General features: G+C 42.0%; 1 protein-coding gene across 3 annotated transcripts in view; it reads right to left on the bottom strand.

Moving 5' to 3' along the window:
• Positions 1–9,675: 9,675 nt before the first annotated feature.
• Positions 9,676–18,017, bottom strand: part of LDLRAD3 (low density lipoprotein receptor class A domain containing 3) — a 92,419-nt gene continuing 84,077 nt past the window's right edge. For all 3 annotated transcript variants that reach the window (XM_034065612.1, XM_034065613.1, XM_013129447.3), the window contains exons 5-6: positions 16,620–16,965; positions 9,676–14,583 (exon numbers count right to left, since the gene is read on the bottom strand). In XM_034065612.1, the coding sequence (XP_033921503.1) occupies positions 14,322–14,583; positions 16,620–16,965 (608 nt within the window). In that variant the 3' untranslated portion in view covers positions 9,676–14,321. The remainder of the gene's footprint in view (positions 14,584–16,619; positions 16,966–18,017) is intronic.

Below are 18,017 nucleotides of genomic sequence, written 5' to 3'. Positions count from 1 at the left end.
ACTGACAGGGAACTAGGCTAATGGGAAATGCTGACATCTTCACAGCTGTATCAGTGACTGCAGGTCCAGGGGTGTCCTAACTGTCTGCATCAGTAAGCCTTGAGGCAAATCTCATCATCACTTCCCAACAAAGTGCTACACAAGCCAGCACAGCTCCCTGGGCTGTGTCTCTGCTCCACACCATGGCAGGGCTCAGCCTACAGAAAATTCACTGTGTATCTGTGACCAGAACCAGTAAATTATGCACTGTCCAAGATTATTTGGTTCCTTAGTGCTTTATGGCATTTAGGCATTGCTGCCTCATGCCCAAGCCTGTTTCTGTATTTATCTCATTTATATGCCCACATTGAGACATGACCCTTATTTTGAATATTATTTTTCTTAATCCACTAACTACAGTCAGTATTATTGCAGGATGTACCAAACCAGAACAGCAGAGCATCATGGATAATCTAGAAAGTTTGAACTGGCTGTCTACACAGTTGATATGCTCTGTAAAGCCATGTCTGGTGACAAATAAAGAATCAGAAGAATAAAATCAAAGAAACACAAAAGCATGACTGGAGTGCACTGCATAATTGTCAGCTTTGAGAAGTGGATTTAGAGACAACTTCTCTTTTAGTTCCCTCAAAAGGGCAGCATGAAAGTGTATGTGGCCATCTGTGTCTCAGGATATTTTACTTTTTCTGGGCACAGATGGTAAACTTCAAACATCACTGTTAGTCTCATCTACCACATCAACCCTGTGAGAAATCTTATTTACAATTTCTATCCACTGCTTTCCAGTGACCTCATTTCTCCCTTTGGTACTATCTTAGAAGATCTGGCTAATATTAAAGGCACTAGAATAGACACGTTCAAAGCTCCCCTTGTGGGTGTGGTAACACAGTTTTCAATAAAGCAACAACCCTTGGAAATGAAATGAAATCTGGACCTTGTCCTCAGGCAAGAAACAAATTAAAAACCTTTCATATGCTTGCAAAGAAACAAAAAAAAACCACAAAAAAAAAAAACAAACAAAACACCCCCCAACAAAACCAACAACAACAAAAAATACAAACAGAAAAACACAAAAAAAACCAAAACCCCAAAATAAAAACTGCTAAGCAAGAAATCTAACCAAGGTGTACCCATCATTCCCTCTTCTGCCCTAGTCTGCACATGACATCTCTAGACTGTTCTCCAAGGCAGAGTCCTTGTCTTCAGCACAGGGGACTGACACTGCTACTCTCATCCATACCAACAAGGATCCTGCATCTTCATTCAGTTATTTCAGGATCAGATTTCAGGCTTCAGATACTTCTGATATACTTCTGATAACCGTCCCTCTCGGTCCATCCAATATGCAGTATCAGGAGGGATCCTAGGGCAACAGTCCACAAGAAAAACAGGTTTTTTGTGGCATTTTTGATTAAAATTTCTTCTTCCCCTACATTTCCCTTTTCTTAAATCATTCTGTATCACCCTGGCAGCATCCAAGGCCAGGTTGGACAGGGCTTGGAGCAACCTGGTCTAGAGGAAGGTGTCCCTGCCTGTGGCAGGGGGTTGGAACTCACCAGCTTTAAGGTCTCTTCCAACCCAAACCATTGTGTGATTCTATGATCCTCCACTCCAGAGCAGACTGCACTCTGGCAGTGAAAGAACACCATCCTATTTCAAGAATTCAATTATAATAATAAATGAAAAGTACCAATAAATAATAAAAAAAGTAAATACACAGACTTTCTTAATGCTTCTGTTGAAGCAGTGAAGAGAGCCATGAAGTCTGTGAGTCACTGAAAATGAAGTCAACTTTCAGGTAGTGAAATTCAATCCATTGGCAATTCTCTAGAAAGGGGGACACAGCCAGGACTCTTGAGCATCTCACTTTACCTCTGTCTTCTGCCCAGCAGGTAGAAAGCTACATTACATTTATTTGGGGGGAGACAGGATAATTAACCTGATCCTCTTGGTGTTAAGCCTCTTGAAGTGTGTAGGCGAAGGAACTTACAAATGTATTGAGCATACTGCTAAGAAAAAGAGGTCAATGCTAGAGTATTGTGTTCCCTAAGACAGTGCAGGCTGAAATGATTCTCTGCTGTCTACAAAGAAAACAGTCTTTTGTGGAATTTATCACTCTCTCCCATTTCTCGGGAACACAGTACTGCAGAGCTTTAAGAATACAACATACTCCTGAACTAAAACCTGAATCACTATTACAATGCTCTTCAAAGGAGTCACGTCCTGCTGGGGTTTATAGCTGAGAACAAGTCTTCACCTCTCCCTGACCCACTTGTAAGTGTGTCCTTCTGCCTCATTCATATGAAAGGCTTTGGAAAGAAACTGTATGGAAGCTCCAGTGAAAAATCAGCTCATCTCTTTCTTTTGGAAGAACCTTCTTTGCTTTGTCTCAATTTAAGACTTTCCATGTAAACCAGCAACTTTCTGAGGTGATTCCCCGTGGTATGCTCCCTTTCCTTCTCCATTGCTCCAGCAGCCTTTCCCTTCCTTTCATATAGCTGTGGGTTAAATTTGCTGGGCACAGGAAAGAAATGTCAAGTATTTACACTCCCCACTGTCTGTGTGATGCACATACTCCTGCGGAGTGAGGAAGAGATTGTGGCACTTCTGAATGAGTCAAGCCCGGATGGTTCTGATCGATTCACTGACATGAATTTCATTTTCACAGCCAGCTCCCTATTACACATGGTTTGGGGTTTTTTGTCAGGATTGCCAGGTATACAGGCATTTGCTGTAGGATTTGCTACAGAATAAATACGGCCTGGAGGGCAGTACAACCTCAGCAGGTCTTTAGGAAGGTCTGCAGAGCCTGCAGGTATCAGCAATGTCTCAGGGGTGGAGTGATGTATCCCTGAAATAAAACTGAGATGAAACAGATGCAGAGAACAGGGGAAGGGCCTAATAAGGCATCCTAGAGTGAAATATGAATATGGTTTTTTGTTGGTTTTTTTTTTTGTGATGTTTGGACATCCCACACCTGACAGAGAAATGTCTGCACTAACTAGCTAGGCTCAGGTGTGTCCTTTATTAGGGCTGGTCCACAAAGAGGTTTATAGAATCACAGAGTGGTTTGGGTTGGAAGGGACCTTAAACCTCATCCAGTTCCAAGCCCCTGCCACAATCAGGGACACCTTCCACTAGATCACATTGCTCCAAGCCTCATCCAACCTGGCCTTGAACACTGCCAGGGATGGGGCAGCCACAGCTTCTCTGGGCAACCTGTGCCAGGGCCTCACTACCCTCACAAGGAAAAGCTTCTTCCTTGTATTTCATGTAAACCTCCCCTCTGTCAGCTTAAAGGCATTCCCCTTGTCCGGTCCCTACAGGCCTTTGTCAAGAGCCCCTCTCTAGATTTCCTGTCAGCCCCTTCAGGCACTAGAAGCTGCTCTAAGGTCTCTAAGGTTCCACCTGTCTGAAAGGAGCTAATATTTCCCTCCTCGTGCCATCTCACTCTGAATTGCTCATTTGTACATGCTTGACAGTGAAAGAGTTAACTTGGAGAAAGCCTCTTGATAACCCTCTCTGAATGTGAGGGAAATCTCAAGTGACCCCTCTGGTCCAGCATGTTCACTCAGACCAGAGACTGCTTCCTCATTAGCAACAATAAATTCAAAGCAGATGGGAAAACTGAGCTGCATTCTCTGATCCAGCTTTCAAAACCCTTTGATTTCAAAATCCCTTGGCAGCTCTTTGACTTTTCTCACATGTCAGATTCCCTGGCAAGATTGATAGGGTCTGGACAGGAGGACACCAGTGCAAATTCTGGTACTGGTTCTCTCCCATACCAAATTTTCCACATCTGACCAGGTTAATTGCAGCTGCTCTCTCTGCTTTTGATGAAAAGATCCTTTGATGTTTTTTTCTTATCCTTCCTCATCACCAGTTTTTTGCAACACTTTGCAAGGGTCAATGGCTGCCCCCTTACCACGTCTGCATTCTTTCTCTCATACGCAAACTGCTGCCTGTATAGAATAGAATGGTTTGGGTTGGAAGAGACCTTAAAGCTCGTGTAGTTACAACCTCCTGCCACCTAGGAAGGGACACCTTCCACCAGACCAGGTTTGTTCAAGCCCCGTCCAACCTGGCTTTGAACACTGCCAAGGATGGGGCAGCCACAGCTTCTCTGGGCGACCTCCGCCAGGGCCTCATCACCCTCACAGGGAAGAACTGTATTTAAAAAAAGAGTAAGTCAGTTGAGTTTTTTGTTGTTGTTTGGGTTTTTTTAAATCAAATCAGGTTTTTCCTCAGCTGCAGTCTTGGGCCAGATTTCACTACTTATTTTTACTTTGGACTTGAAATAAGTAAATCATCTGTTGTTTTGTCATTCTTTTTCCTCACAGTATTTCATAAAGCTTAAGTCAGTGTTTGTAAATCAGTCTGAGATCCCCAGAGAGAAAGAACCACTGAAAGGCCAACCAGCAGCATCAGCCAGCATCAGAGAGCACAGGGCAGCCCAGACACAGTGCAGTGGGAGTTAAAAGAGGGGAGTAACGAGGCAGCCACCCAAGGCCATCCTTCCCCAGCCCCGTTCCCCACCCAGGGAGAAGATACTCAAGCTTGCCATAATAATCTGATATTGAGAGGGTCAGTTTTGACTTTTGCCTCAAGACTTCCAAACTCTCTGGCACAGCACTTGAAATTGCATTAGTTTGGGAAAGTGACAAACACCGACAACAAGTTATATTTTTTCTGCAAGCACTGCTTAAAACAGAAAGCAAACCAATGTAATTGCTGACACACACGGCCCCAGGGACAGCAGCAAGATGCAAAGACAGATCCATGCAACTGGCCCTGGTGCTCCATCAAGGCTACAGTTATGTATTTATCACCCCAGCACTTTCAGCATAGAAAATTTTGGGGTTCTTTTGCTATCAGATTGTGCAAGATCATTAAACAGCTTTCCACTCATATGCTGGGCCATTTGGTGACTGAAGTGAATACTGTGGTGGCTTTTTCCCAGTTCTCCATCACTTTCTTTCCCCCAGTCTTCTGTTTAATTTGCTCTGTCTGGCTATTTCAAAGCACATCTTTATGATGTCCTTTTATTCTATTCAAATCACCATCTGTTTGTTTCATTAGCAGACTCACTTGGGGGGCAGGGTGTATTTAAGAGGGCTTTCAACACTCAAAAATGAAAAGCCTTGGAACTAACATTATGCAATTGGAAAATGATAAAGGGCTGCTCTTTGGCAATTTTCAGAAGCTTGTCTGAAAGCTTTCTTGATACTTTCTTCTTTTTTACCTTTAACTGTGAATCACTGGTTTAATTGCAGACTAACAAGAACTAAATGCTTCATGCATTTCAAAGAGAGGCTGTTAAATGATCAAGCTAATGCTCCATGGGTTCACTTATTTATCCAAGTGCATGGCTCTCAGCAGAAATGTGACATGATAAGACACAACCCCAGTCCCCCCAGAGCCACCAACCCCTTCTACTCTGCCTTCAAGAGGGTTAAATCTAACAGAAATGGTTCTAGGCTTAGCAGGTCATGGGCCAGCAACACACGAGATTAACTAAAGGGCTGCCACTCTGCTTATCTAGAAAAATGCACAACACCTTAAAATAAACAGGAATAAAATGGGGAGTGTTTGCCACCCAGAGTGCCGGTGCCACATGGAAGACATTTTTCACCTATCTACCAGGGAGTGCAAGGTTGTTGGGACACAATGGCAATTGCATCTGCATGGGCTGCTGACTGAAAATATGACTGAAAAATGAGGAAACAATCTCAAGCTGTGCCAGGAGAGGTTTAGACTAGATATTAGGAAAAAATTCTTTACCAAAAAGGTTGTCAAGCATTGCAACAGGCTGCCCATGAAGTGGTGGAATCACCATCCCTGGATTCATTTAAAAGACTTGAAAACGTGGCTCTTAGAGACATGGTTTAGTGATGGAGTTGGCAGTTTTAGATTAATGGTTGGGTAATGATTTTAAGGGTCTTTTCCAAACTAAATGATTCTATCATTCTAAAAACCATCATAATAGGGGGTACAAAGCCTGTACAAGACAGCCTTATCCTGAATTGCGATAAAACACATTGGCAGAAGTTGAGCTATCAAAATACCCCAGAAACGTTCAGAGATGGCCTTTAATTGTGTGAATTACCTTCTACCAGCAGTGCATGGTAAAGCAGTCACATAAACTGAGAAGAAAGCAAGGGCAGAAGGAAGTCCACAGACTGAACACGCACAGAAGCACCAGCACCTTCCCTAAAGGGACATGTAACATAATGTAACATGTAACAGAGATCTAACCATGGGCACAAATAAACTCTTAATAAACTCTCACACTGAACAAAGATAAAGGCAGATCAACCTGCTGGCATTTTCCTACCAGCTGAGAGTGGTGGGGGAAAGCCCCCACACAGCCTCAGGGATGATTCGTAGGCCACTGCTTGGCTGATGATGTGAAGTCAGACACTCTCGAAAGAGTACACCACAAGCTCATTTCCAGATGACACTGCATTTCACCTTCCCTCCCTTCCCCTTATTCCACCCCCCCCAGCCCCTACTTTGTCTTTGGACTTGTCACATTTGGTAAAGAACAACTATGCTGCCTCTGTTTAAGGAGATGCTTGGATCTCTGAAAGCCCTTAAACCACATCACGACAGACTTACTCCAGGGGATGCCACGCAGGCTCAGCTACCATCTTCAGTCACTGGAAGAGGGCTAGAGCCTCAAGCCCTCATTTTGAGCATATCTAGCAATCCAAGGTATCCCCTCACGTGGATCTAGCCTCAGTGACCTGAAAAATAAAACTCAAAGAATCACAGAACAGCTTGAGTGGAATGGGACCTTAATGCTCATCCAGTTCCAACTCCATGTCATTGGCAGGGACACCTTCCACTAGACCAGGTTGCTCCAAGCCCCATCCAACCTGACCTTGAACACTGCCAGGGATGGGGCAGCCACAGCTTCTCTGGGCAACTTGTGCCAGGGCCTCACCACCAGCTCTCTCAGCCTGTCTCCACAGCAGAGCTACTCCATCCCCCAGAGCATCTCTGTGGCCCCCACTGGACTCCCTCCAACAGCTCCACGTGTCTCTTGTGTTGGGGGCCCCAGAGCTGAAGCACCCACCCAAAGCCCACCTTGCTGCACACACTAGGTGCTTCTCTATGCTGCACCTAGGCTACGCTGGAAATAGAGCTCCTTTGCTCACTTTAGCAGATTAATAATAATATATAAAACCGCTATCAGCACAGTGTCAGGCTCTTAACATCTTTGCTGGCAGTCTGTACCTGCCTTGGAACTCACAAGGCATTTCATTCATCTGGTGACAGCAGGCTGAGAGAGCACCGGGGTGCCCTCCCCCTGCACCCTTTTCCTCAGAGCAGAGATAAGAGCACAGCTATTTTAAAAGCAGGGGGTGAGATGAAAGCACCGGCTTCAGATCAGACACTACTGTCATTCCATAATTAACTTCACCTAGATTTTCAAAGGAAAATAAAAGTCCAAAAATAACGTCAAGCCACGCTCTCCCCCACACTTTCCTCATCTCGCCCATGATACTGACACAGAGACAAGAAAGTGGGAACTGTTTTTTTACAAATAATAGTACCAAACCACCCTTCAAAGCTCTATCTTGAGCTCATTTTTCAAACAGCAGCGTAAAAGGCTCCCAGGTCTCTCTCTCCTCTCTGTAGTTCCCTGTATTACTTTGTGCTACCTACACACTCAGGGTCAAAATTACTTTTTTCCCCTCCCACTTCTTTCCCAGTTGCATAAAGCAAAAAATACTGGAGCTGGCCACCTGACAGGGTGTTCCTATAGGAACCTGTGCCCCTACCCTCCACCCACTGCAACTGCTGTTTGTATCTTTAAACCAGCATTATTTACAGCAACCCGCTTCCAATACACCCTCGCTCCCTTCTGGGAGACATTCAGACTCCACCTATTTGTTAACCTGAAGAAACCTACAGAAATACCTACTCTTAGGTTAAGTCCCAGCCTAGAAACTTCCTCTAGACAGAGGTACTCAACTCAACTCAACTCAAAACAGACAGAAGTCTGCAAATACAAATAAGGCAAAAAAAGTACCTAGAGGTTAGAATTGTTTCTGTGTTTCAATCACTGCCCTAATTTTTGCAAAGAGAACTTGAAACACTTCCCTGCAGGTCCAGACTTACCTCTTCATTTTTTCTTCTTAAATCTACAAAAAAAAAAAATCTTTTGTTAAATTGAATGGATTTAACAGATTACAAATAGATGGAAAAGACAGCACTACCCAGTGGTCAGGAGGCTGGATCTTGGAAAATCATACTACTTCATCAGTGGGCTGCAACATAACTTGCATTTGTCAAGGAAATAGCACTCCAAAAAAATACAATAGACCACTGTTCCTGCCCGTGTCAGGGGGTTGGAACTAGATGAATCCTTCCAACCCAAATCATTCTATGATCATTCTGTGATTGATTCATTCAATCAAACTGAAGCTACAAGGATGCTCCTCTAGAACTGAGCTGGTTCGGGTCAGGAAGAGTTATTGCTCCTATTGTGCTTACACAATATTTTTCCTGCTGACAAATGACCATAGTTTAAATCTGAAGGAGTTTTAGGTTGTGGTATCAAGTAATGAGACGTAAAATTTTTACCTCAGGGTAACTGGTAAGAATTAAGTTTAGGTGAGAGCACAAAAAATAAAATAATAAAAGAGTACTTACTGCTTTAGTGGCTGTTGGGCAGCAGATAGGAAGTGATGGTCTCAAATCAGTCCCAGTGAAAAGGAGTCTTCTGCATGGTATCTACCACCAAAGCAACAGCACCATGGAACTACATTGTGCCCATTCCCCAAAGAAATACCAAGGGTTGGATCAGTCACAATACTGCTCAACCTTTTCATCTGCAGTGGTCCTCTCAGTAAAAGCTACTGGGAATGCTGTTGGGATTTTGGGAAGTAGAGGATCATGTTCTGGTTTGTCTATTCACAGTATGTTTAGCAGATAAACAGAAGTTAATTACCTAGAGAAATCAACCCAGCTTTATGCAATATGCATACCCTCAGGGTTGCTTTGAAAAGCAGAGAGCTGTGCATTTCCACATAGAGGTGCTTTTACTTCAATTAGTAACAGCACATCATTTTGGACTAGAGCTCCCCCAAAAGTGAAAAGCTCCCTATTTATCTTACCAATAGGTAACTGAGGCTGAATGATTAGGAGATTGCTTGCAAACCAGCAAGAAAAGTTGCTGCCGTCAGAAATCACTGCTGAAATATAAACTTACTTGATTTTTAAGAAGCAACCTGGTCTAGTGGAAGGTGTCCCTGCCCATGGCAGGGAGTTTGAACTGGGTGATCTCAAAGGGCCCTTCTAACCCAAATCAGTCTGTGATTCTATGAATCTCTGCTGAAGCCTATAGAGCTTTGCAACAAAGCAGACAACAAAACACGACTCCTTTCAGGAGCCTTGTCTTTGATAGGACAAACAGAATGGCAAAATGAGAACGAGACAGTATAAAATTATGCAATTTCATTGGTATAAATATGTAAGCATATATCAGGATATTTTTATACACACAGGTAAATGTGGGTTTCCAAATTCACTTCCTTTTAAAAATACTTTTAAAAACACACGTAAGATTTAACAAAACTTAATATTGAATGCAAAAAGAAATTGGAAGAAGCTTCATATAGGAGGCAATAACAACCAAGACTTCATGAGACAAGGGGACACCCTCACTTGTGAACAGTATTAAAACACCAACTTTATTCAGGAATACAGAATACATTTTTGAAAATTTCCAGTTTACAAAAGTTTAAGAAAAGGTTGGGGGTTGGGTTCCAACGTGTCCATTTCAAATTGACAAAACCCCTCCAAAATCAGGGATTAAAAAAAAAAAAGGACAAAAAAAATAAAAAAGACAACGAAGGCCACAGCCCTGTTCTGGGATATATTCAGGCAGAATCCAGCACAGCTCTGACATTCTTTCTGCACTCCATATTTTAGTCCACAAGTGCAGTATAGCCTTGTGTTAATGAAAAATACGTCACACCTAATATGAACCGCAAGAAGAGCACTTGTCTTACTATTTTAGTTCCAGGCATATGCAAAGAAGCTTCCAATGAGACACAGTTAAAAACAGTATTTGTCATCCGGTCACCACATCGCAAATACAGCATTAAATTCTTCATTTATATGATTTTAAATATTCATTAAAAATGAAATTAAGAATCAGTGTCCCACTATCCTTTTCATCGTTAATAGTTTTTCTTATCTACTAAAAACATTTGTCTTTCCTAAGATGTCTAAAAAGTAAAGCACACAAGATTAACAAGCTGCAGCATTAATTAAAATTAGAGTCATCATCTCTTTCCTCCTAGCTTCTAAATCTATCACAAGGGCCATATTAGCTGTATCAAAGTGAAGTGGTGTAAATAAAACTGATTTGACTTAAAAGGAGAGGAAGAATACATGCAGAGTTACTTAAAAATTACCATGCAGTCAGTGTTGTCAGGTATGTCGCTGTAGACAAGAGTTGAGAAAATTATTCACAGGCTCTCTTTAAAAAGCATTACTGCCAGTTTTCCATTAGCACTGTACCAGAAAGGTAAACTGTAATTTGCCTTACAAGTAACTTTAGACTGTTATCAAGCAGATTCACTAATGGCCTAATTTTAAATGCACAGCACTGACGTCAGCAGAGGTTACAGACACTCAAAACTCCTGAAATTTGTTTATTTTTACATAACCCAAATCTTACTGGTTTATTACACATCCTTGGTGATGTTCAAGGCCAGGTTGGATGGGGCTTTGAGCTACCTGGTCTAGCAGAAGGTGTCCCTGCCCATGGTAGGGGGCTGGAACTGGATGAGCTTTACGGTCCCTTCCAACCCAATCCAGCCTGTGATCTGCTTTTTTTTGGAATCAATTATATTAATACCTGTGCTGAAGAGAGTTACTCATTGTAGTCATCACCGTTCAATACACATGTGGAAAGAGAATTTGAATGTGGAAGAAAACTTTAATCAGCTTTACTTTTGTGAGAATAGGTCTTTGAAATAGCATCCATTTGTTTAAATATTATGTATAAAGGAAGGCTCCTGGAGGACTGATCTCAAACTAAATGGCTAAGAGGAATTGCAAACAATAGAATGATCAATTCCAATTTTACCAGCTATGGAAATGAAATTCTACCACATGGTATTTCATGAACATTTAACTTCAGCTTTACAAGCTGTGGATTTTCAATGAAATATTTCACTTCACCAGTATGGTTGTTGCTATCACACCTTCCCAAAGATGCCACTGAATAATGCAGTATAACGCTGTATTAACACTACTAGAAGTGACATGTTATAAACAATTTCTGTGTGATATTACAGCAATTTCTGAAGAAACCAGCTACCAAATCTGTTCTAGAAACCAGCAAATGGGAGAAAGATGAAAATCCTCCTTAAAAGTTTTAGCATGCCTTTTAGGAACAAGATACTGAAGCTCTCTGCTCCTCAAAGGTCAGTGGTCCTCATAAGTAATAACAGAGGAAGACACGACTTATTTTTCTTTTTGGGTCTCTAGACAATGAAATGTAACAGCCAGAAATGTGGTTAACAGCCTCCTATATCAACATTCAATCAGAAAGGCACACTTTCCTTTTGTAACTTCTGTTCTCAAAAACTAGACAATTCCTATACAAAGATAAATATACCCTTAACTGGAAGGGAAAACATAACACCATTTAGAATGTTTTTTCCTTCTTTTTCTTTTTTTGTAAGGTCCAAATGGATTATCTTAATGCAAAATTACGTGAATATATACAACCTGAAAGAGTATTATTTTTATATATATATCTCTCTCTATATATATGTACATATATAACAGTGCCTAACACAGAAGGCAGAAGAAGCAGGTTATGTCCACTCTTTTCCTACTTCTTAGTAAAGCAAGGCAATGTTTTTCAGATCCCGTAGGCAAACAATATTTGGTTTTCACACACCCTGGTGTCTTGGAATGCACATGGTGAAATGCAGTCCCCCATGTAAGGCCTGCACGAGGGATACGTGCCATGTAAGTTTCACAGGACACAATGATTTAGTTTCACTAATGCAGCCTGAGGTAACTTTAAAAAGGTGGTTAATTCCAGTGCAGCTACTCCAAATTCTTCAACAGTATGTTTTACAGCCCAATATAATGTTTTTAAAACTGCAACAGAAAAACATGAAGGCTAATTCTGATGCAGCATTACATAGCTCTCTTACAGAGGCTTGAGCAGAACTTTAACAAAAGCATGAGGGGACAGCAGGGCCCAGTGCTCACAGCAGACACCCCTCTACCCACCTTAATAAAAGAACTCAGCTATGTACCCAAGTTTAACATACCTGTGTAATACAGAATAACTATGTAACAATGACAACAGTCGGCCTATTAAGTTGGAGTCCTTAATTAGCCAAGTCCTGGTTTGTGAAGGGCATTGTAATTATATTGCTTGAGTTCCCAGCAAGCCTGTAATGAAAGGCTGCCATTAATCTGCTTCCAAAGGCAGTGAAGCCCATCAGCATTAGAATTCTTCACCATGTCATCTCAGCCATGGCATGACCTATTGCTTGTAGATATGCCTGGCCCCTGCCTCTTCCATACCATAGCAGTAGACTTCAGAGCTGGAAATTATAAAAAAAAAGAAAAAACAAACCCAAAACACTCCACAGAAAATAAATTCAGGTCCACTTGTGGGAACTGAGACTCGAGTTGTTCCCCTACGTACACTCAAGCTCAAAAATTCTTGTGTTCTGAGCATATAACCTTTGGGCAAAAGAAGTTATCTAAGAAAGACGGTAAGGAAGAAAGCAGGAGGTGTGGGCAGTCAGCTTCCTTCATTTCCAATAGACAACAAAGTCTGTTTAATGGCACTGTTCATTACATTGAAGGAGAAGTGGGCAATGTGTCTGATATGTAAATATAAATAATCTTTCAAGGCCAATTTCCCTCTGGACAAGAGGAAGACGTTGCACTGTTTTCTGTAAATTAAGCATAGTTTTCTGTACACAGCACTGCAGTGGTATTTAAATGCACAACTTACCTACCTTCTTGCCACCTTCACCTCAGACGCTTTCACTCAGGTAATTCAACACTGTGCACTAAAACACACTTCACAGGAGACCATTTCAAGAGTTAGGACAAAACAGGCACAAATAATTCTGGTTTTCAACCAAATGAACATGAATATTGGTGAAATTTTGACATTTTAGAGTTCTAGTGGTGCAGTAGAACTAAATCTGTGTAATACACTACTTACATACAGATGGTATGAAACATGTATACATGCTGTAGACAGGGCTGACAAGCCCAATACCACATGACCTGCTTTCAGTTATTTTACAAATACAACACGCTAGTCATTCACGTTAAAGCTTTCCATAATGACTTTTTGCCTCGGGCTGCTTTTGGTGTTCAAGATTTAACTGCGAGAGCTGGGGGGGGGGGGGGTGTGCAGGGTTGGTTAGCTTTCTGGGAGGTTTTGTTTGGTGTGGGGGATTTTTTTGGTTGGCTTTGTTTGGGTTGCTTGTTGGTTTTGTTTCTTTTTTTAAGATGGAACACAAGAAGTAATGTTGCTTTTTTTACTCTTGAAAAGAAGTCTTGTGCTGCTTTGTTGAGAAGCTTCAGTGCCACTGTACTCAACCTTGAAGTCTGACAGATAAGCCAACCTTTGTGGTGTTCCTAAGAAAACCTACGTAAATTCAGCCTAGGTATTAGCATCTGGGAAAAAACCCAACCTGCTCAGTTAGAGATTTGTTGTATCCTCATGAGTTTAAACTCTGAAAATTACATTCACAATAAGAATGTTCCAGGTCATGAAGACAAGGGTCAAGTAGGACGTTTTCTGCATTGTGAGTACTGCTAGTGGGCTAGCATTAGGCACTCCAGACTGCATCTCATGTGCTTCAAGGACCCCCAGCTGGCACCAGGCAATGAGAAGAAACAGTTCACATGCTGATAGGATGGGAGGCAGTCTGAAAACAAGAGTCCTTCTGGCAAAGTTTGTGTGTGCAACATCTCTATATATTATACAAGCACGTATATACATTCATACACAGTTAATAGTCCAAGACAGACATCACATCAGTTCTTTGAAACAGAATTGATGTTTCTCTTACTAGTCGGAACCAAAGCTTGCTTGCTGGAATATTGTGGAGAGTTGACGTGATGTTTAGCTCTTGCAGCCCTGTCTCTGATGAGCCCAAAATGCTCAATTAAAAAATTAACTTAGTGTGGATTCAAATCAGGTCATCATTCAGGCAGATGTCCCCCTTAAACCTATTAGCCACAGCAGATTAACCCATACAGACTTGAAAAAATAAATGCCTTCCTGCCCATCACAAATACTGGAGCATTTACACTTCTCTTTCAGCAGTGTGGTTGATCAGAGAATCATTTTGATCTGCTGTCCTCTCAAGAAGAGTTCTGTGGCCATCCATATTGTCATGGATGCCTCTTGTCCAATTGCCAGCTGTTCCCAGAGGGCTTCCTGCCATGGGGGTGTCTGTGCTAACCAAGCTTCCTGTCCGAGATCGGTAAGGAGGAAGATCTGGCTGATTAGGGGATTCAGATTCGGAACAATAAGGTGGTGGAGGAAGGTCAAACCAAGGTGGTCTGCTGCAAGACACACAACACAGTAAGAGGTTACTGAAAACAGTGGTATGGATGGCAGTACATAGTTTTTCAATTATGAAAAGAAACAGTATTTCTTAGCTTTTCCATGATGACTCTCATCAGGAAACCTCAAACAGACCTGCCTAATTCATACATGTCATTAAGAAACATTCACACCACCACTGGGCACCAAGGTTTCTGGCCAAGATGCAACACAGCTAATTACATTCTGCCTAACACTCTACGCTCCAAGTTTCATGGCTATGCCCTTCCAACAAATCTCATCTTACCCTCAAAGACTGCTGCAAGAAGCAAGAATTTTCCCTATAAACATTTACACAACCAGAGAAAGTGCTTCAAAAGAAATAGAGCAAGTAGTGCATTCACACCTGTAATGATGTGAACACAAGAAAGCTCTGAGGAAACCTCCATTGAGTGACAGAGATTAATGGCTTATGGCCTACAAATAAACAATGAGCTGAATTCTCCAAATGACAGATCACTTTTGCTGTCATGATATCACATGCAGAGCAACTGCTAAGTAGGCGTAGGTAAGATGAGTACTGGATTCATGAAAACTGGTTTCTTTTTGGTTCTGATAGGAAAGAAGTGGAGGGTTTAAAGGGTTTAATAGACTGAAAACTGAACTGGGAGCAATTAGCTATTAAATGGCTGACTTGTATCAGCCCAGGTGAGAAGTGACAACAATCTGGACAGTTGCTCATTTAGTTATCCTTACTTATAAAAAGATAGCATTATTATGAATACCAACATCAAGACATGGAAGCTGCTGCCAAATGCAGAGAATAGGACCATACTATTATTTTCAGATCCCAGAGTTCATACTAAAAAAGTATGAACAGGGTGGCAGTCAACAATCTGGATCATTAAAGTTCATACCATGCTCTTTTTATTTACAGAGGATGTCAGTCTAGGAGTTTTGTTTGGAACAACTCTACAGACAGAGGTTAAAATGAAGGTTAATTGTACAAATAAAACCAGTGTCAAACTGAAAAATATCCTAACCCAAACTGCACTCACTCACAAAAGCTCAAAGCACTTTCAGCTATTTAAAATGAGAACAGTTTTTTCCAGTTCAGAGTCCTGTCCTCTTTTTCTATTGGTAAAGCAGTGAAGGGCAGATGCACTCTACAATTTCTTTATGCAAGAACTGAAGACCACTCACCTTTATATACTTATCACATATGATCAGAGTAATTTTTTTAAAGACACAATCTAACTGTTCAGTTGTTTTGGTTTTTTTTGGCAAAACTCCAAAGTTAATTTTCATGTTTTCGTTCCAGACTAGCACAAGACACTACCAGACAAGTGATACATTCCATGTGCATTCCTCAAAATCTCTTTAGAGGCAAACTTAAGTTTGCCTCAAAACCCTTTAATACCCATAACATCCAGCCTGGCCTTGAACATTGCCAGGCATGGGGCAGCCACAGCTTCTCTGAACAATCTGTGCCAGGGGCTCACCACCCTCATATTCTCCCCTCTGTCAGCTCAAAGCCATTCCCCCTTTTTCTATCACTACATGCCCTTGTCAAAAGCCTCTCTCCAGATTTCTTGTGACCCCTTTAGGCACTGAAAGCTGCTCTAAGGTCTAGTTAGAGCCTTTCTCTTGTCCAGGCTGAACAAGCCACTTTTCAGCTGTCTCCATAGCAGAAGTGCTCCAGCCCTTGGACTCTTCTGGACTAGCTCCAACAACTCCACATCCTTCTTGTGTTGTTGCCCTCAGAGCTGGACACAAGACTACAGGGTGGTTCTCGCCAGAGTGCGGTAGAGGGGGATAATCTCCTCCCTCAACCTGTTGGTCATGCTCCTGGTGACACAGCCCAGGACACGGTTGCTTTCTGGACTACAAGTGAAGTGCACACTGCTTGGTCATGGTGAGCTTCTCATCAAGTAAAACCCTCAAGTCCTTCTCCTCAGGGCTGCTCTCAATAAATGGGGAGTGAAAGCACAGATTAACAGAGCTACATCCAGTAGTGTAAAACTTTGGTGAGCACACAATTAGCTCCTGCACATACCTTTGGTCGAGCACAGCCTCTGAATAGGATGGTGGAGAGTCCAGGTCCACTGGCCTGTGGTAAGCCTGGCTAGACATGTACTGGATTCCATTGTTAACGTTGTAGGTGACACTGCAGTGGTGCGGGTGATCAAGGACCACCAGCCGAGACAGCAGGACAGGATGCTGCAGTCGATGCACTGGCAAGGTCATAAGATTGTTGCGTTTCCGTTGGTGATGAAGGACCAAGGCAAGAAAGGCCACCACAAGGACGAAAATGACAGAGCTGCCGATGATAGCATAGGTAATGCTAGGGTAGTAGAGCAGCTGGTTTTCTGAGGTCACATAATCTTGGCCACTGCCTGCCTCTGCAAGACAAAAGGAAAAGGAAGTCTGAGATGTGTTTTATATTAAAATTCCTTTTAGCCTACACTGTTTTCTGCTACTGTGCAGTGAGAGAAAACAAGTTCAGGTTTTCTTTGTATTGTGGAAAATTATCTTATAAAAAGCATATGCATGCAAATCAGCATTGGCTATCACTCAGTCCATCCTCATTCACAGTCAATGCCAGCGTATAAACTACTAGTGTGAGACCATCCAAGAAAGAGAAAAATCACATGCTGTAGTAGGAAGCATGTGCACTATATCATGGGAATATCTCCCCCACCCTTACCTGTCAGTCATAACCTTCTGGTTTCCAGAGGTAAGACACCCAGGTCTGAGGCATAAGCACATAAGCTAGCTGCACCTGGCACAGCACCCTAGAATCCAAGCTGGAGAAGTTGGATTTTTTCAGTCATCATATAGGAGAAGGAATTCCTGCCTGGGTTTTGGGCCCAGAGAAGCAAAAGGTAATTGGAATAATGATTGGAAAACATCTGAATGGATCTTAAATTACACACAAATTTTAGAAGAAAACACAGTAAAAGGCAACAAACGCAAAGGAAGAAAGAGGCTCAGAGAAGCAAAATGGCATAAACACACTGATGTGAATCTTCCGCATTTAAGGTGAGAGCCAGCACCACAGAACCATGTTCTCCCATTCCAGCCCCATGTTCACAAGATCATACAGCCTTTGAGTACCATCTTCTTTTTTTGAGGGAGAATTTTTATTTCTCTGCAGGCTGTAACTCCTTGTCAGCTCAAAAAGAAAAGTACTTTTCTGACAAGACATTCATCTACCCTCAGAATAAAGGAGAAGCGGAGTCAAAAACAACAAAAAAAACCCAACCTCTGGACCTCCAACATCAATACAATTACAAGAGGACTATCCATCCAAATTCTCTTTTCCTACTGCAGAAGGCTGGGACACTAACTCTTAACATGTTATTTTCCTTTCTTTCACCTATCAACTAAACCCACTTTTTGATCACTCAGTATTGCCACTGAGCCACTTACGAATTCCTCTAGCAACAAAATA

Source organism: Melopsittacus undulatus, chromosome 8 (assembly GCF_012275295.1).
Source record: "Melopsittacus undulatus isolate bMelUnd1 chromosome 8, bMelUnd1.mat.Z, whole genome shotgun sequence".
Lineage (NCBI taxonomy): Eukaryota > Metazoa > Chordata > Aves > Psittaciformes > Psittaculidae > Melopsittacus > Melopsittacus undulatus.
Note: the sequence above shows the minus strand (reverse complement) of the source record. Positions and strands in the feature narration are given on the sequence as shown.